We start from the raw sequence: 20,264 nt of genomic DNA, 5'->3' as shown, positions 1-20,264 counted from the left end.
CCCTGACGTTGTCTGTTGGCTGGGTTCCATATGTCGTGACTCCTCTACGTGAGCGGTCCCATATGTGTAATTGTCCACGGTTTAAAACTCCCTACGGCGAGTCCGTATCTTTCCCTTAGCAGAGCCAGCTCTGCTGTCACCTGTCAGATGAGTCTCCCCCTACCCAGGTGGAGCCATCCCAGGGACTCCATATGCGTACTGCCCCCCGGGCCAGTCCATATGTGTATTCTCCACGTAAACTCCTCCCCCATTGGGTAGGTAGTGGCCTCCGCAGCGTCCCCTACGGGTTCGCTTCCCCAGTGTAGTCTAGTTTACTTAGTGGGTATGTCGGAACAGCAGTAGACTCTCTCGGCGTAAGCTCGCCCCCTTCACCGTCCCAATTGGTGCGATGGGTGGCTAGAGCTTGCACTGGGCACTGGAAGGGGTTTCGTAACTGTGGCGCTTTATTTGGGATCCCAATTCGTCGGTCACTACTGACGTACGTCGAACGTGACCGACTGAAAGGGAACGTCTCAGTTACGTATGTAACCCTCGTTCCCTGAAGGAGGGAATGGAGATGTACGTCCCGTCGCCACAGTTTCTGTACCCTCGCTGTTGTGCGGACACCAGTTGTCTCCTCAGCGAAAAATAGAGTGCGATTGCATCTGCTTCCTATTTATATACACCTGTCGGAGGCGGTGCGCATTATGCAAATATCGCACGCCAATTCCATTGGCTTGTTTTAGTTCACTCGAAGCTGATAGGGCTCTCTAGCGATATCCCAATTCGTCAGTCACTACTGACGTACGTCTCCGTTCCCTCCTTCAGGGAACGAGAGTTACATACGTAACCGAGACATTTTTCACCCTACCGCGATACTCCAAGTATCTGAAAGCATATTGGATACTCATGTAACCCTCGTTCCCCGATGGAGGGAACGGAGATGTTATGTCGACTGACAAATCGGGTCACTTGAGACCCCAATCCCCTCTGAGTTAGAGAGAAATGGGCAATGGAATTTACATGCCGTGGCACTCGAATGTTTGACCCATTATAGCGCATAGTGCCCAGGGGAATTTCACTGCACTTAACTGTGCACTGCTCTTTTAGACTAGCAAAACCCACTGAATGGACCCTCTCCACCAGCAAGAACGATCTCCGTAGCACTCATCTTTCTTTTGCTGCTTTGGCGATTTGGAAAAGTGATCGCTGTGCAACCACTCAGCTCAGAAGCAAAATTCTGAATGAGTGGATGCGTGACACCATCTTATATACCAGTATGTACAGGGGAGTGGCTTGCCAATTCCATTGCCTGTTTTTCTAAAACTCACAGGTGATTGGGGCTCCCATTTGTCAGTCGACATAACGTTGTAAATCTGTGACTGAGAGATAGGGAACATTATATTCAGTTTGCACTATATTCTTTATAGGTGCAATATGTAAGATTTTTGCAGTAAAATATCCAAAAACCACTAGGCCAGTGTTATATATTTTGTTCACTTGAGTACTTACAATATCCCAAATGTTTCCAACTATTTGTAAATCATGAGAAAACTGCAATTTTAACCAAGGCTCAGGGACGTGTGAGGAGTCGCCTGTCAATTGCGTCATACCCACGTTACCCTCGGTTTCCGGTTTTATTTTGTAAAAACCATGGAAACACCAAAGACGCTTTAATGTTTTAATAGACAAGGGAACAACTGTTTGATTACGTTTATAGACAGAAAACTAATTGTTGTTATATAGCTCAACAAGTTTAGTCTTATAGTTTAAATCCAATTTTCTTGATTTTTTTTTTTTTTTTTTTTTTTTGTGTGAGTACCATGCTTTAACATGCCTCAGAGAAAAACAAGTAGCTAACATATAATCAGATGCAGCTTTATTTTTAGTAACAGTAATACAGAATTTTCTCCATCATACAATACGTTTTAAAATTAATTGCATGCCATTTATCAACACAAGCCATCCAACATTTAATATGATATTCTAATATCGATCTAGCTTACTGCAGTGTGCAGCCGCCGAGCGAACGCATAGTATAATGTTATAACATCATTTTCAACACACTCAAATGTATCTAATATGATAAACAGAGCTGTGTTACCTCATACTCATGACCAGAAAAGCAGAAGCGACGCCGGCGTAATTAAAGTTCTGCTGCTTGTGAGGCGTGTGTTGCGCAATCGTTCCAGTGGCCTCATTCAGCTCCCTCAACACTCGGTCCTGCTCTGCTTCATACTACAGTAACGTTAATAATCTCATCCATGAACATGATTTCTTCCTGAGTCCTATCCCGATTGTTTCCACCGGCTATGATGTGAAGACCACATGTCCTAAGATTCCGTGCTCAAACCTGCCGTCATCAAGCTACGCCTTTGTTTTGAATAGGCCTCTAGCGACCTCTAGCGGACAGACATTTTACATATTACACCTTTAAAGTGTATTTTTCCATAAAAATGACTCTAAAGTGTACTACTTTTTCTACAAAGGGAAGCTAAATTGGAAGAAAAACTTACTTTTATATGTTCTTCATGTCTTTTTCTGCAGGTATGGTGTGATGCAGGCACTCAGGTGTTTTTCTCATATGCTGTGTGTCAGGGAGTCCTCACAGCGCTGGGCAGTTATAACAAATACAACAATGACTGCTATAAGTCAGTAACCTTCTGCATTAATGTTCAGCACCCCACCCATTTTACTCCCTGATACATATAACAGTCATCATTTATCACTTTATCTGTATTCTGTGTTCCACAGGGACTGTATAGCACTCTGTCTTCTAAACAGCTGCACTAGCATCTTTGCTGGGTTTGTGGTCTTTTCTATTCTGGGGTTCATGGCCCATCAGCTAGATCTACCAATGGAAGACATTGCATCATCAGGTAGATATTATTATTACGAGACTATATTACCTGTCAAGATATAATACAATATGGGTATGGAGCTCCGGTAACACTTTACTTGAAGGGGTGTGCATAAGACTGACATGACACCTTCATAATCTTGACATGACATGTGTCATGAATATGAAGGAGGTTTTATGCATGTTTATGACAACTGTCATTAAGTGTCATTCACTCAATTATGTCATTTTTAATGCAAAGATGACATTGCTTGAGATGTCTTTGTTACGACAACTTGACATAAACCAAAACATCATAACCTGTCAGTGTCTTTGTCATGACAACTTGACATTAGCAAAACATCATAACCTGTCATAAACATGACATAACAGATTAATTATCAAACTTAAAAAACTACTTAGCTTTATGGGTTAACATTACATTACATTATTTTGGTAACACTTCAGTATAGGGAACACATATATAAACGATTAACTATGACTTTTCCCTCAATAAACTCTTAATTTACTGCTTATTATAGTTAATTGTTAGGTTTAGGTATTGGGTAGGATTAAGAATCTAGAATATGGTCATGCAGAATAAGGCATTAATATGTGCTTTATAAGTACTAATAAATAGCCAATATTTTAGCCATATGAATGCTAATAGTAATAAGCAACTAGTTAAAAGACTCTAAAATAAAATGTTCCCTTTCAGTCGGTCACGTTCGACGTACGTCAGTAGTGACCGACGAATTGGGATATCGCTAGAGAGCCCTATCAGTTTCGAGTGAACTAAAACAAGCCAATGGAATTGGCGTGCGATATTTGCATAGTGCGCACCGCCTCCGACAGGTGTATATAAATAGGAAGCAGATGCAATCGCACTATGTCTTTCGCTTCGGAGCCAACAGTTGGTGTCCAGCTTCAGACTTCACAAGAGTGAAACTAAACAGCCTTGGAGATTCAGCGTCTGTTTGTGTTGGCGTTAAGGCACAACAGCGAGGTCGCGAGCTTCCCGGGGAGCCTGAGCTTAAGCTCTCAACTGCTGTTTTAACAGCAACTGAATTCCCATATAAAACGCAGTTGTCTGTTGCGATTTGGGCTGGTTCCTCCCGGTGTGTTCGGGGAGTGGTGTACCTGAACACATCGCGTCACTCCCTGTGTGCTTCAGCACGAGAGAGCTGACTCTTCCCCTTCTAAAAGAGCTTCACAGACAGACACTGCATCTTTTTCAAGACGTCATTCTGTCTGTGCGTTTCTGGAGGCGGTCGTTTCCTATCCTCACTGACGGCCACAATCACTTTCTCTCATGTCTGCTTAGCGTGCTGAGACTGTGTTTGTGGGTGGTTCATATTCTCTTATGAGAATATGCCCACATCGGCGCGTTGTTTGTCTCGCCTTTCTCGTAAGGGCTTGAGCGTTCAGCGCGCCGTGTGCCGTCGAGCTGCCGGCTGACAGCGCGCGTTGCCATGGAAACCCTGCGCGTCGTCTGGCGCTCTAGATGCACGGTCGAGACTCGAGCGCCTTTAATGAGGTGGAGTCCCCTCACTTATTCCCCGATCTAGTTTATTTTTCTGAATAAGAAAAATACTACTTTGGTTAATAAGCCTGGGTGACCAGAGGATCACAGTGGGGCTATACCCGCCGAGCCATTCTCCGTGGGCCCCCCACTCCTCTAGTGCATCGCAAACATGTTGTGACTATGTCCGTGGGTGGTTCATGTTTAATAAAACATGGCCACGTCGGCGCCCAGTGCGCCGTGTGTCGTCCAGTTGGACGGCCACGTTCACTGTCCAACATCGCTGGTAGCTTCTGCTTGGATTGCTGGTCCTTCTCATGAGGGACCTAGCGTCTTAGTCGGAGCTCCAGCAGAGGATCAGATGTCGACTGCTACATTGGAGAGAGTATTGTTGGGCTCTGAAAATGAAGATGATGCTGAGCGTCCCACAGTCGTGATGTGCTCATGCTGAATCAGATTCAGACTTGACAACCATGCTTTCCCGGGCCCCTGGGGGCGTTGTGTGACGCGCACTCACCTTGCCCCGCCCCCTGTGCCCGGACGTGCATGGAAAAACTTGGCAGTTTTGTAGCCTCTTTGGTGTTAAATATGGAACGCCAAGGGGGCCATAATCTGCATTACAAGTTTTTTCTCTCTCACTACCCTTTAGGGTGGGGTCGCAGTGCTACGGGCACACCACCTCTGCCCTGCATGGGTCTTGGCCCCTGGCAAAGCCGTGGTAGGCCAAAGCACTCATTGCATGTGGGTAGTTCTGAGTCAGGGTTGAGCTACGCATGATTCAGGTCATAGCGCAGGCCTCTGGCCAGACAATGTCCACCATGGTGGTCCGGAAACACCCCTGGCTGGTCTTGCTGGGATGTGTCATCGTCAAGTACACTTTCTCGATGTGCTCATCTCACAAGCTGGCCTAAAACCCAGCCCGCTCTCCCCGCAGCCAACCCAGTTGGTTAGCAGGAGGCGGTCCTGGGGATATGGTGACCTGCAGCTGAAGTAAACAGTTCTTTCCCCGGAGGAGGGCCGGGTGGAGATTTCTGGTCTGTTCCGCCGCTGGCTCTCCGGAGTCCAGCGGTACCCACGAATAGAACTGTTATCTGATCCTCCAGGTCCCAAGAGGGTGTGGCTGGTAGTGTGCAAGGCCCCCCCTTGCCACTCTCAGCCCTCTCTCACTTCACCAGCAGGTTCCAGTGTGGTGGTTCAGGCCGCACCCCATGTGCCGTCTCCCATTCACACTGCTACCTCGCAGAGTCTGACCACACTCCGGGCCGCTCCCATGCCGTCCGAGTCGGGTCCCCGTACTCTGCTTGCGGCTGTCAGCGTGCGAGGCCCTGCCTTGTCACGCGCAGCCCCCCCTCACATCGCCAGCAGGTGGCAGTGTGATGGCGCAGGCCGCGCCCCGTGCGCTGTCTCCCATACGCACTGCTGCCTCGCAGAGTCTGACCACACTCCGGGCCGCTCCCATGCCGTCCGAGTCAGGTCCCCGTACTCTGCCTCGCTGCCCCACCCCCGGTGCGTCTGTGGTGCCTTTGGTCCCGCTGGCTCGGTGTCTGGAAGCGTGGATAGCGCTCCCCAGCCTGTCCAGCTGGCTCATTCGTACCATCAGACTCGGCTATGCGATTCAGTTCGCCCGGCGTCCCCCGGTTTTCAGGGGTGTCCACTACACTCAGGTGTCACTGGACAACACACCTGTTCTCCGGGCGGAGATTGCTGTCCTCCTGGCGAAGGATGCAATCGAGCCGGTCCCTCCAGCCGATATGAAGTCGGGGTTTTACAGCCCCCTACTTCATTGTACCAAAAAGGGCGGTGGGCTATGGCCAATCCTGGATCTGTGCGTCTTGAACCGGTACCTTTACAAGTTGCCGTTCAAGATGCGCAGAAGCACGTTTTCGAATGCGTCCGTCCCCGGGATTGGTTTGCAGCGATCGACCTGAAGGACGCGTACTTTCATGTCTCGATTCTGCCTCGCCACAGACCCTTTCTACGGTTTGCGTTCGAGGGTCGAGCATATCAGTACAAAGTCCTACCCTTCGGGCTGGCCCTGTCGCCCCGCGTCTTCACGAAGGATGCGGAGGCGGCCATTGTTCCCCTCAAGGAACAAGGCGTTCGTATTCTCAACTACCTCGACGACTGGTTGATCCTGGCCAGCTCGCGAGCGCAGTTGTGCGAACACAGGGATATGGTTTTAGCTCACCTCAGCCGGTTGGGGCTTCGGTTCAACTGGGACAAGAGCAACTCTCCCCCGGGCAGAGGATCTCTTGTCTCGGTCTCGAGCTAGACTCGGTCGCCCGGACTGCGCCCCTCACCGAGGAACGCATCCAGTCGGTGTTGACCTGCCTGAGCACGCTCAAGCGCAGGACAGCGGCCCCACTGAAAGTATTTCAGAGGCTCCTGGGGCATATGGCATCTGCAGCCGCGGTAACGCCGCTCGGATTGCTCCATATGAGGCCGCTTCAACACTGGCTCCGCAGCCGGGTCCCGAGATGGGCGTGGCAGCGCGGCACGCTCCGTGTCCCCGTGACACCGAGCTGCCGTCGCACCCTCATCCGGTGGTTGGATCCTTCGTTCCTGCGGGCCGGAGTACCCCTCGAACAAGTGTCCAGGCATGCTGTGGTCTCCACAGACGCCTCTGCCACGGGATGGGGGCCACGTACAACGGGCATGCAGTGTCGGGTCTTTGGACGGGGCCTCAGCTGCATTGGCATATCAATTGCCTGGAGTTGCTAGCAGTACGTCTTGCACTGGGCCGCTTCAAGGAGCTGCTGTCAGACAAGCACGTACTGGTCCGCTCGGACAGCACTGCGGCCGTTGCGTACATCAACCATCAAGGTGGTCTACGCTCCCGTCGCATGTCGCAACTCGCCCGCCATCTCTTGTTGTGGAGTCAGAAGCATCTTAGGTCCCTTCGGGCCACTCATGTCCCAGGTGTGCTCAACCGTGCAGCCGACGAGCTGTCACGGCAGCCTCCAATCGAGTGGCGGCTCCACCCCCCGGCGGTTCAGCTGATTTGGCAGCATTTCGGCGAGGCCCAGGTAGACCTGTTTGCCTCCCCAGAAACTGCCCACTGCCAGTGGTTCTATTCCCTGACCGGCGGCACGCTCGGCACGGATGCCCTGGCACACAGCTGGCCCCAGGGTCTACGCAAATATGCGTTTCCCCCAGTGAGCCTTCTCGCACAACTCCTGTGCAAGGTCAGGGAGGACGGGGAGCAGGTCTTGTTAGTGGCTCCGTACTGGCCCACTCGGACCTGGTTCTCGGACCTCATCCTCCTCGCGACAGCCCCTCCCTGGCCGATTCCTCTGAGGAAGGACCTCCTGACTCAGAGACGGGGCACCCTGTGGCACCCGCGTCCCGATCTGTGGAACCTCCACGTGTGGTCCCTGGACGGGATGCGGAGGTTCTGAGTGATCTCCCGCAAGCGGTCGTAGACACCATCACTTCCGCTAGAGCTCCTTCCACTAGGAGCCTCTACGCGCTGAAGTGGAACCTGTTCGTCGAATGGTGCGCCTCTCGCCGAGAGGACCCCGATCATGTTCGGTCAGATCTGTGCTTTCCTTCCTGCAAGAAGGGTTGGAGCGAAGGCTGTCTCCCTCCACCCTGAAGGTGTATGTTGCCGCTATCGCTGCACATCACCACGCAGTTGAGGGTAAGTCCCTGGGGAAACACTGATCGTCAGGTTCCTGAGGGGGGCAAGGAGACTGAATCCTCCTCGCCCTTCCTCCGTACCCTCTTGGGATCTGACCCTGGTTCTCTCAGCTCTCCGGGGTCATCCCTTTGAGCCCTTGCGATCAGTCGACCTGAAACTAATGTCTCTGAAAACTGTCCTTCTGGTCGCATTGGCTTCCCTTAAGAGGGTAGGGGACCTGCATGCGTTTTCGGTCGACGAAGCGTGCCTAGAGTTCGGGCCCGGTGATTCTCACGTCATCCTGAGACCCCGGCCTGGATACGTGCCCAAGGTTCCTACCACTCCCTTCAGAGATCAGGTAGTGAACCTGCAAGCGCTGCCCTCGGAGGAGGCAGACCCAGCCCTAGCTTTGCTCTGTCCCGTCCGCGCTCTGCGTGTGTACGTGGACAGAACGCGAAGCTTCAGGACCTCAGATCAGCTCTTTGTCTGTTACGGAGGCCAGCAGAAGGGAAAGGCTGTCTCCAAGCAGAGGATGGCCCACTGGATAGTGGATGCCATCGCCTTGGCGTATGTTCCCAGGGCGTGCCTTGCCCGCTCGGGTTGAGAGCCCACTCCACCAGAGGGGTGGCCTCTTCCTGGGCGCTGGCTCATGGCGCCTCGCTGACAGATATCTGTAGAGCTGCGGGCTGGGCGACACCTAACACGTTCGCTAGGTTTTATAGCCTACGTGTAGAGCCGGTATCTTCACGTGTACTCGCATCCACTAGTCGGTAGCATGTTGTACCCGCTCTAAGTGTCGGCTTGCAATGCCATTCCCGCCCCTTGGCCGGATACGTGCATACTTTTTACTCCAGTCGTGTTCCCCACTTGGCGAACCCTGTCGAGTTCCTCCACCTCCCCCTTCGGCTCGGACATTGCGGAGTGTCTGATGCCAGGCCTACATCCGTCGCTGACGCTGTCTGTTGGCTGGGGCCCATATGTCGTGACTCCTCTACGTGAGCGGTCCCATATGTGTATTCATCCATGGTTTAAAACTCCCTACGGGCCGAGTCCGTGTCTTTCCCTTAGCAGAGCCAGCTCTGCTGTCACCTGTCAGATGAGTCTCCCCCTACCCAGGTGGAGCCATCCCAGGGACTCCATATGCATACTGCCCCCCGGGCCAGTCCATATGTGTATTCTCCATGTAAACTCCTCCCCCATTGGGTAGGTAGTGGCCTCCGCAGCGTCCCCTACGGGTTCGCTTCCCCAGTGTAGTCTAGTTTACTTAGTGGGTATGTCGGAACAGCAGTAGACTCTCTCGGCGTAAGCTCGCCCCCTTCACCTTCCCAATTGGTGCGTCGGGTGGCTAGAGCTTGCACTGGGCACTGGAAGGGGTTTCGTAACTGTGGCGCTTTATTTGGGATCCCAATTCGTCGGTCACTACTGACGTACGTCGAACGTGACCGACTGAAAGGGAATGTCTCGGTTACGTATGTAACCCTCGTTCCCTGAAGGAGGGAACAGAGACGTACATCCCGTCGCCACAGTTTCTGTACCCTCGCTGTTGTGCAGACACCAGTTGTCTCCTCAGCGAAAAACAGAGTGCGATTGCATCTGCTTCCTATCTATATACACCTGTCGGAGGCGGCGCGCACTATGCAAATATCGCACGCCAATTCCATTGGCTTGTTTTAGTTCACTCGAAGCTGATAGGGCTCTCTAGCGATATCCCAATTCGTCGGTCACTACTGACGTACGTCTCCGTTCCCTCCTTCAGGGAACGAGGGTTACATACGTAACCGAGACGTTACCATTATTTTATAACAGTGTCATCTTTTTTACGAAATTTGAAATTGTCTATTATCTGACCTTCTGTTGGAGGAAACTTAAAAAAAAAACTAAAAAAAAAAAAAAAAAACATGAAATGAAAAATAGTCATGATGCTGCTATATAATTATTTGTCAGAGTATTGTCACTTAATGACATTTTAATGACAAGTTTAATTTGTACCACTGTACTTGAGCTCAAGATACATATTCATGACACTATTATAATGGCCTCATGACAGCCAATGTCAAAACCAACAACATGACAGTTTAATGTAATGTTAACCCATAAAGCTAAATAATGTCAAGTTGTCATGACAAAGACACTGACAGGTTATGATGTATTGGTTTATGTCAAGTTGTCATAACTCGGACATCTCAAACAATGTCATCTTTGCATTAAAAATGACATAGTTGAGCGAATGACACTTAATGACAATTGTCATAAACATTCATAAAACCTCCTTCATATTCATGACATGTGTCATGTCATGATTATGAAGGTGTCATGTCAGTCTTATGCACACCCCTTCAAGTAAAGTGTTACCGGAGCTCATAATGGGACATGGTGATGAAAGAAAATGTGAAATGTGAGGGAAAGATCTGAACACTGCAAGTGAGGCCCTGTAGTGTATTATGGTCTCTTGCTATGTTGCTAAATGACCACAAGAGAGCATCTCAGACCAACACTTGTGGCTTGTATAGTCTGAATATTATTTAAGACACAAAATATTGATGTAATTTATTAATAAAATTAGCTAAAAAATTTTAGATAAAAAAAATAGGAAATATATTAATTTATTTTTTTAATAATTTGATGATTATTTTTTAAAAAATAAAGCATGCATTAATAGTCAATGTTATGTAACATTAATTAAAAAAGTAAAAAAAATAATGTTTTTACTATTATTATGATTATTTAATTGCAGGTGTTGGATTAGCTTTCATAGCATATCCTCGAGCCATCTCTCTGTTACCTGGACCTCAGTTCTGGTCTGTTCTTTTCTTTCTTATGGTACTCCTGCTGGGCCTTGACAGCCAGGTACAGTTATTCAACATCACTTATGCATATATATATATATATATATATATATATATATATATATATATATATATATATAATTTTTTTTTTGTTTGTTTTTTTTGTTGAGTCTTTATGGTTAAGGTATTATATTTATGTCCTTTAAAGTTTGTGTGTGTGGAGAGTTTAGCCACAGCTCTCACAGACCTGTTTCCTGGAGTTCTAAGGAAGCGGCGAGAAGTTTTGGTGTTGGGGATAGCTATCATCTGCTTCTTACTGGGACTGCCATTCATCACAAAGGTATAAAGAAGATGATAGATAGATAGATAGATAGATAGATAGATAGATAGATAGATAGATAGATAGATAGATAGATAGATAGATAGATAGATAGATAGATAGATATTGTCTAACATTTATTTATGCAATATTTTAGGGAGGAATCCATCTGTTCACTCTGATGGACACCTACGGCCCGAGTGGAATTAACTTGCTCTTTATCGCCTGCTTTGAGACGATTGTTGTCGCATGGGTTTATGGTATGAAACATTAACACTTTCCTGTGAAATTCCTAGTATTTGACATACAGTACAATACACTGTAAAGTAGGAAAATCTTTTTTTTTTTTTATTAATCTTATTGAAGCATATTGTTTCTCTACATCACATTATGGAAGTAAAATGGTTTGTAAATGCTGTTTCACACACAAAAAACATTCTTTACATTGTATATCAAAAATAACTTTTCTAAACTTGCAGCAAATACATAATTATCATGTACTAAATAACATTGCAGTATGACTACTCATTATGTGTAACATTTTTGAGTGTTTATTGAACATTCACATATTCTTAAAGGTGCCCTAGAACTTTTTTTTAAAAGATGTAATATAAGTCTAAGGTGTCCCCTGAATGTGTCTGTGAAGTTTCAGCTCAAAATACCCCATAGATTTTTTTAAATTCATTTTTTTAACTGCCTATTTTGGGGCATAATTAGAAATGAGCCGATTCAGGGTGTGTGGCCCTTTAAATCTGGTGCTCCATGCCCAAGAGCTCGCGCTTGCCTTAAACAACATAAAAAAAGTTCAAACAGCTAATATAACCCTCAAAATGGATCTTTACAAAGTGTTCGTCATGCAGCATGTCTAATCGCGTAAGTACAGTGTTTATTTTGATGTTTACATTGATTCTAAATGAGTTTGAGGCTATGCTCCATGGCTAACGGCTAATGCTACACTGTTGGAGAGATTTATAAAGAATGAAGTTGTGTTTATGCATTATACATACTGCAAGTGTTTAAAAATGAAAATAGCGATGGCTCTTGTCTCCGTGAATACAGTAAGAAACGATGGTAACTTTAACAACATTTAACAGTACATTAGCAACATGCTAACGAAACATTTAGAAAGACAATTTACAAATATCACTAAAAATATCATGTTATCATGAATCATGTCAGTTATTATTGCTTCATCTGCCATTTTTAGGGCCCAAGCGAATTAGCGTGCAGGGCCCTCTTGTTCTTCTAAGGATTTATTTTTTTTAATTATTTTTTTTTTTTTTCCGTCTTCCGGGGCTTTTTGGGGGCCTTAACATGCTCAAAAACTCTTGAAAATTGGCACACACATTGGAATCCGCGGCCATTAGGACGCCGCAGAGGCTGGTACCCGGGCGTGGCAGGGGGGCTCGACAGCGCCCCCTTGAAAAAAGTCTGAAAATTTGGTCCATATATTAAACACGCTTGCACGTATTAGTATGAAACTCGGTACACATATAGACCTCATCGGGCCGAACAACTTTCGTACTCTAAGTTAAACACCACACCAAGTCAGCTATTAAGGGTTGTTTGAAAAATGCATGCTCTGGAATTTGATATACTCCTCCTAGACGATTAATCCGATCACCACCAAACTCGGTCAGCGTGAAGTCAAGACACTGATGATTAAAAATTGCCAGCGGATTTTTGATATCTCGAACGGTTTGGCGAGGCAACAAATTTATGGCGAGAAAAAGGAAACAGGAAATGTGTTATAACGTCTGCATACATATATTGATCTTTATGAAACTTCACGAGTGTGTTGGTTGTAGTAGTCTGATCACATGGATGTGACTATTGTGAGTCAAAGTTATAGCGCCACCAACTGGCAGCAGGAAGTGTATCACTTTTTGAAATGCTTTGAGATCACCCTCTTATTTTTACCTGATTTGCTTCAAACTTCATCAGTGTAATGTCAATACACAGCAGATGTAGACCTATGACAGGATTTTTGATATTTGAAATATTGTTGCCATGGCAACAGGTCAAACTGTAATAATATTCTTGAGTGTTTTTGAGGCTCTTAACATGCTTCAAATTGCATGAAACTCGACACACACATCAATATTGTCAACCAGTAGACATGGACAAAGCCATAGAAATGGGCGTGGTGGAGGGGCTCAGTAGCGCCACCTTTTGACAAAAGTGGGGGGGTTAGTTTTTCCTACAGTCACCAAACTCGGTACACATATTGTACTCATCAAGCCGGACAATTTTCTAGTTTACATTCATTAGCTCCGACCAACAGGAAGTTGGCTATTTTTGTTTGAATGTTAATTTTTTGAAAAAACAGGCTATGAATTTTATACTACTGCTCCTACAGGGTTTATCCAATTTACACCAAGCTTTTTTTAACTTGTTGCTAACACATTGAAGTTGTTTAATTGCAAACGGATTTTGGATATCTCAAACGGTTTGGCCGTGGCGAGGCAACAAATTTATGGCAAGAAAAGGGAAACAAAGTGTTATAACTTCTGCATACATTAATTGATTTTGATGAAACTTCGGCTTAGTCTTCGTTGTACAAGGCTGATCACATGGATGTGACTATTGTGATTCAAAGTCATAGCGCCACCAACTGGAAGCAGAAAATGTGTCACTTTCAGCATACATTGAGATCACCCTCTTATTTTTACCTGATTTGCTTCAAAATTCATCAGAATAATGTTAAAACTTGGCACATGTAATCCTTTGAAAATGGGCAGGGAGGAGGGGCTCTATAGCGGCACCTTGTAGTGCAGTAAATGTGGAGTGAATTTGACATAGTCCTTTGATGTTTAACCATTTTAAATGCCTATTGCCCGCTGTGCACAGTTGCCGTGAAGCCACCTGGGTGGCGGTGCCACCGGGCTTGGGCCCGCCATCGCTGCTCGCAGCTATATTTTGCTGTTGTCCCTGCTTGCTTACCTAGTCTGTTGATTCAGCTCTGCACAGATCCAGACGTTCTGCCCTTGTCTAATGCCTTTCATAATGTTGGGAACATGGGCTGGCATATGCAAATATTGGGGGCGTACACCCCGACTGTTACGTAACAGTCGGTGTTATGTTGAGATTCTTCGGAGGTCTTTTAAACAAATGAGATTTATATAAGAAGTAGGAAACAATGGAGTTTGAGACTCACTGTATGTCATTTCCATGTACTGAACTCTTGTTATTTAACAATGCCGAGGTAAATTCAATTTTTGAATCTAGGGCACCTTTAAACTATTTTACAGAGTAGTTTAAGTTGAGTAAGCATATCGGTAACACTTTAGAATAATGGTCCGTCATTAATAAGTAACTATGCAGGAAGTAACGCAGGACAAATGAGTAGTACTACATTAACCCTTCAGCTACTACTATTAACTAATACAGAAATAAGCTTAAATCAGTAAGTAATATCGAATTTAGTACTAAGATAGTTCCTTATTAGCTAATCAATAATTACAAAATGAGATTGGCATCATGAATAACTAATAGGTAACTATGACAAATTATAAAGAATTACTAATTAATTACTAATCACAACATTAACGTGTCTGAGATGTGAGCAATTGTCTTTTTTTTTTTTTTACTCTCAACGTGATCATGAAACGCATAATTACTCAAGTGTTACCTAGTCACTATGCAGGAACTACTAGTGATCTGGACCATTATTTTAAAGTGAAAAACATCTTTTTCACTTTAAAATAATGGTCCAGATCACTAGTAGTTCTTGAAGAATGACTAGGTACTTGATTAATTAGTGATGCATTTTATGACCCTGTTCTGAGTAAAAAAAAGAAAATCTTCAAGAATTACTAGTGATCTGGACCATTATTTTAAAGTGAAAAAGATGTTTTTCCATTTTAAAATAATGGTTCAGATCACTAGTAGTTCCTGCATAGTGACTAGGAAACACTTGATTAATTAGTGATGCATTTTATGACTATATTCAGAGTAAAAATGATGACTGATTATGTCTCAGACAGATGATATTGTTCTTTACAATTTGTCAGTTAATTATTAATGATGCTAATCTCATTCAGTAATTATTGATTAGCTAATAAGGAACTATCTCCTAAATTCGATATTACTTAGTGATTAGTTAAGCTTGTTTCTATATTAGTTATTAGTAGCTGAAGTGTTAATGTAGTACTACTCATTAGTCCTGCTTACTGCATAGACCAATATTCTAAAGTGTTACCAGCATATCTTTTAGCCCTATGCTAAATAAAACTAATAAACTGTACAAACTGTATATCATATATCCCCTAACTCTAACATACCCCTAAAGCCCGGGACACACCGAGCCAATGTCAAAGAACTACTGTAGTAGCGACAAACGACGAATGTTGACTGTGTTATCATCTCTCGTTGGCTGCGTCTCAGCCAAAAAGCTGCACTTGAACACACCAAAAGTACTAAAGGGGAATGTCAACTAGCAAGTGCGTTCTGCACCTGCGTGTAAGTAAATATCTGTCTATATCAGCATGTATCACTAGTCTATTTTCATCATTCAACAAGGCAAACCGAAACTAGGACTGCAGATATACAAACCATAAATAAATCGGCGCTTGCTTATCATTTTGAATATAAATCACGCTGATCACTTTCTTCATTCCAGTTGGCTCTCGTTATTATGAAAATATTTGTGCATTCAAAGGTAAGATGACTAAATGATTGATTCAAATTATAACAGCCTTCTGTCTGTACGTTTTTTCTTTCGCTTTTATTCTCGTCCACTGACTCGTTCGCTAAGCTGAACAGCCAATCAGAGTTCTCTCTCTCACTGATGGCCTGAGGCTGATTCAACATGCTGAATTGGCCCAAAAAACCCTGACAGCGTCCAACTAGTTTCAGTGGTGCGGAATACCCCGAAAAAACTAAGCTGACTAACGCTTAAGAATGGCCTGACATTTCCCGACGGCCTACCGTCTGCTTGGTGTGTCCCGGCTTTAAACCTACCTATTGCACAAGACTTTCTGCATTTTATAAGATGTTTTCCTCATGGGGACCAAAAAATATCCCCACAAGGATTTTGGATATTTCCATCTTTGTGGAGACATTTTGTCCTCATAATGTAGGGTTTAACAGGACTACACACCCACACACACCCACACACACAAAACTAATACTGTGTAATAACTGCAAAAAGAAATCTTCAAAATGGGTGTAAAATAAACAAGAAAAAAAAAGTCACACAAATGACTGTTTTCAGGTGCAAACCGTTTCTACGACAACATTGAAGATATGATAGGATATGCACCATTCATTGTGCTGAAGTACTGCTGGCTCTTCATTACCCCTCTCATCTGTGCCGTGAGTTCACATTTTGTCTCTAGCACTGCCACACTATAACTGTTTTGGTTTACTGTACAATCTGCATAGTTTTCTCATTAGTTTACCATTGATTATTTCACGTTTTATTGGCCATCCAGCTATGCATCAATTCCTTCAATAATCAATATGTGCAGTATGTCTGCCCCAGTTTGAAGCTTTATTTTTTAGTTTTGTTGGTCTTCTGTCTCTTTTATTTTTATTGTTCTTTTTTACACACTTTAAAATGACTAGTGCCAAACTATAACTACTTCAAATTTAGATTTACCCATTTAGCAGACACTTTTATCCAAAGCTATTTTCAAATGAAAAAAATAAAATGACTGAGTAATCATTTTGAGGCTGGTATTGCAGAGCTCAGATTGTTCAAGGTCTTTAGGTACATTAACAATATAGGATGTTAATATATATTTTGTGCAGTTTATACTATGCACATTCATATACTGTAAAACATATTTCGTTAACCATTGTAAAATAAGTTCTTTATTGAATCCAGTATATATTTAAAGCAGGAATTTGTTTCTTTTTTCCCCTCAGGCTACTCTGCTGTATAGCCTGCTGGGTAGTAATTCTGTGTCTTCAGTTCAGTCTGTGCCAAACTGGAGTTACAAATTTGCACCTCTGCTCACAGTCATTCCTATGGTCTGCATCCCAATCTTCCTCTTTGTCTCTTTAAGAAGGGTAAGAGAAACCCATCAATTAATCAATCCATTCGTTTCATTATCCAGTCATGTATTCATTCATCTTACACATATAATCTCAGTCACACATATAATACATATTTAACACATAATTGTGGGTGTAGATATATTAAAATAAAACTTATAATTAAACTACCAGGATTTTATATCTACCTAATACTCAACAGTGATCACTTACTTTTTCAGCTGTCTTAGTTCTGGTAGTATTTTCCCCCATTCATTTCTCAATAGGGAAATTATCATTAGGTTGTTGAACAGGTTCATTAGTTTATATTTCCATGGTAAAAGAGACTTTTCTGATTGGTGGATCTTTCTTCAGGATTGTGGGTAATGTAGTCCTTCATGTGAATTGGGCTAAAAATCACACTGACTTATGGTTTCTACAGAAGCATAAATTATCACTAACCTCGGAGATCATGGTAGTTATATATATACACACATATAGATATACACATCCAAGCCCAATTCCAAAAAAGTTGGGACACTGTACAAATTGTGAATAAAAAAGGAATGCAATAATTTACAAATCTCATAAACATATATTTTATTCACAATAGAATATAGATAATATATCAAATGTTGAAAGTGAGACATTTTGAAATGTCATGCCAAATATTGGCTCATTTTGGATTTCATGAGAGCTACACATTCCAAAAAAGTTGGGACAGGTAGCAATAAGAGGCCAGAAAAGTTAAATGTACATATAAGGAACAGCTGGAGGACCAATTTGCAACTTATTAGGTCAATTGGCAACATGATTGGGTATAAAAAGAGTCTCTCAGAAGTCAAGATGGGCAGAGGATCACCAATTCCCCCAATGCTGCAGTGAAAAATAGTGGAGCAATATCAGAAAGGAGTTTCTCAGAGAAATTTTGCAAAGAGTTTGAAGTTATCATCATCTACAGTGCATAATATCATCCAAAGATTCAGAGAATCTGGAACAATCTCTGTGCGTAAGGGTCAAGGCCGGAAAACCATACTGGATACTTTCTTTTCTCTAATCGCTTTCTTTATTAAGAAAATGAATGGGATTTTAACTTTGGGAACCGTACTGATGTGAACTATAACAACCCATAACTTCAAACACACATTTAATGTAATTTAAAGAAATTAATGTAATCTCCTTTCTATCTCCTCAGGGTCGTGACATCATCACCCCCTCTAGTGACCTGAAGCAGCTCCGACCAAACAGTCCACGCCTCACACTGTTTAATTGTGTAATCATTAAACCACAGAGATCTCGACACATTCAGGAAGATGGAGCAGAGAAAGCAAACACAGAACACAGTAGTGGAGTTTGAGAAGGCAGAATGATGATTTTATTTTAGGTGATTATAGATAGAACTTTAGATACTATAAAAAGCAATAACATATTAGTCATATTTAATAACATTAGTTCATTTAAATATAAACTATAAATTAGATTACCTTACAAACCATTTTATTGCAGTGTATTAGGTTGTTAATAAATATCACTCAGGATGTCAAATGAACAAAATTAGGTTCAGCTGTTAATATGCATAATTAAGGGTATTTAATTTGTTTTATTATTTATGCTGATGTTCTCAGGAGAACTACAACTGTTTTTATGAGTTCAAATTGAGGGTTACTGCAGCTGAGGCAATTTAAAACCATTAAATATATATTTTGGGTGGGGGGTGGGGTTGAAGAAACACTAAATAATAGCATCCTTTGGGGTTTGACTATTGAAGCAAAATGACTATATTTCAAGCTTCAAAATTACCATTTTATGCAGTAAACTTTTTAGTTATTAGTAAACATAAACTTTATATATGAAATTTCATATGACATAATAGCATGGATCTCAGAAGTAATTTTAGTATGTTAAATATGTTAAGTTGTCAGGTTTACATCTGTTTACATTGTTATCTTGTTTTTCTATTTTAAAAATTGTAATTTGTATTTTAGTTTTAACCATTTGTCAAAAAAAAGAAGTCTCTGTAATTAAATTGGTGACTGAAACACTAAAACGTTTCTATCTTTCTTACCTTCATTTCTTTTGTTTACTGTAGCAGTTTTACAGTTTTTTTTTTTTTTTACCATCAAAGTTACGATAATTTTTTACAGTGTACACAATAGTTAAAGACACCTAATGTACAGTTGGAACGATAAGACTATAAAATGCATGGATCGCTCTGGATCTTTGTCCGAATCCTCTGTAATCTCTGGGTATTGTGCAACTAATGCAATTTTTTTTATGACCTAAATCTGCTGTGAATAATTCGTTTTGTTTAAACTACACTTGGGGCCATCATTCTCTTTCCACACAGCATACATTTTCTACAAAAGACCTGTTCTCAAAGTGCAGCAAGAAATTGGAATTCCACTCAATGAGGCTCTTAGGAGGGACAGTTTGCTGAAGGTGCAAAATTGCTGCAGGGTTTGTGGCAAATCACACCACACTGTCATCTGAGCATCTCTCATTCCCTCCTTCTTGTCTCTCAAATACACACGCTCTCTTTCTCTCCACAGGTCCTGTGATGTAGATTTATGTCCCCTGTCACAGTATTAAAAGACGAAATTCCTCAATGTTACCCTGCTATCTGTGCATGCCAGGGACCCATGCAGCTCAATAACTTCTGCATTGATTTAACGCATCTGCAGGCGTGAACTGCATTGCCACACATGCACAATGAGAAGCTCTACACAACCTCTAACAAAAATAAATCTTATTCTTAATGAGTATTTTTGTCTATAATTAGAAAATAATTAAAATATCTAAAAATCCTTGAAATGAGATGAATATACTATACACAGACCCATTGGAAATAGTGCTTCTGCTGTAGGTACATATTCCTATATAAAATTCACTGCATTTAAGCTGAAATGAACATTAGTGGCAGTAAAACACCAACTTTTTTTTCCCTTTTCTTTTTTTCAAACAAATTATGATTACAGGACCAGATTATTGATTAATAGACTTATTTTCACAGTTCCTTGTGCAATCCTACTATGTTATTGTTACAGCATTTGTGGTAAGCAGCCCTCATAAACAGAAAAATACTAGAATAAATCTTTAATATAGATCGCTTTAATATAGATCAACATAAATGCAAACAGCACTGAACCAAAACCTGTGAGAACACAAGGCTGAAATACACAAGGGACGCTACTTAACAGAAAGTGAAACAGGTGTGTAATCAG

General features: G+C 43.1%; 1 protein-coding gene across 1 annotated transcript in view; it reads left to right on the top strand.

The window, feature by feature from the left end:
• Positions 1-19,090, top strand: part of LOC125245362 (sodium- and chloride-dependent GABA transporter 2-like) — a 51,753-nt gene extending 32,663 nt beyond the window's left edge. The window contains exons 9-16 of the mRNA XM_048155901.1: positions 2,527-2,630; positions 2,734-2,858; positions 10,694-10,806; positions 10,954-11,085; positions 11,222-11,324; positions 16,280-16,380; positions 16,936-17,079; positions 18,239-19,090. Coding sequence (XP_048011858.1) covers positions 2,527-2,630; positions 2,734-2,858; positions 10,694-10,806; positions 10,954-11,085; positions 11,222-11,324; positions 16,280-16,380; positions 16,936-17,079; positions 18,239-18,400 — 984 coding nt within the window. The 3' untranslated portion in view covers positions 18,401-19,090. The remainder of the gene's footprint in view (positions 1-2,526; positions 2,631-2,733; positions 2,859-10,693; positions 10,807-10,953; positions 11,086-11,221; positions 11,325-16,279; positions 16,381-16,935; positions 17,080-18,238) is intronic.
• The last annotated feature ends 1,174 nt before the right edge of the window (positions 19,091-20,264 follow it).

Source organism: Megalobrama amblycephala, linkage group LG14 (assembly GCF_018812025.1).
Source record: "Megalobrama amblycephala isolate DHTTF-2021 linkage group LG14, ASM1881202v1, whole genome shotgun sequence".
In the NCBI taxonomy this organism is placed as follows: Eukaryota; Metazoa; Chordata; class Actinopteri; order Cypriniformes; family Xenocyprididae; genus Megalobrama; species Megalobrama amblycephala.
This window is presented reverse-complemented; position numbering and strand designations above follow the sequence as displayed.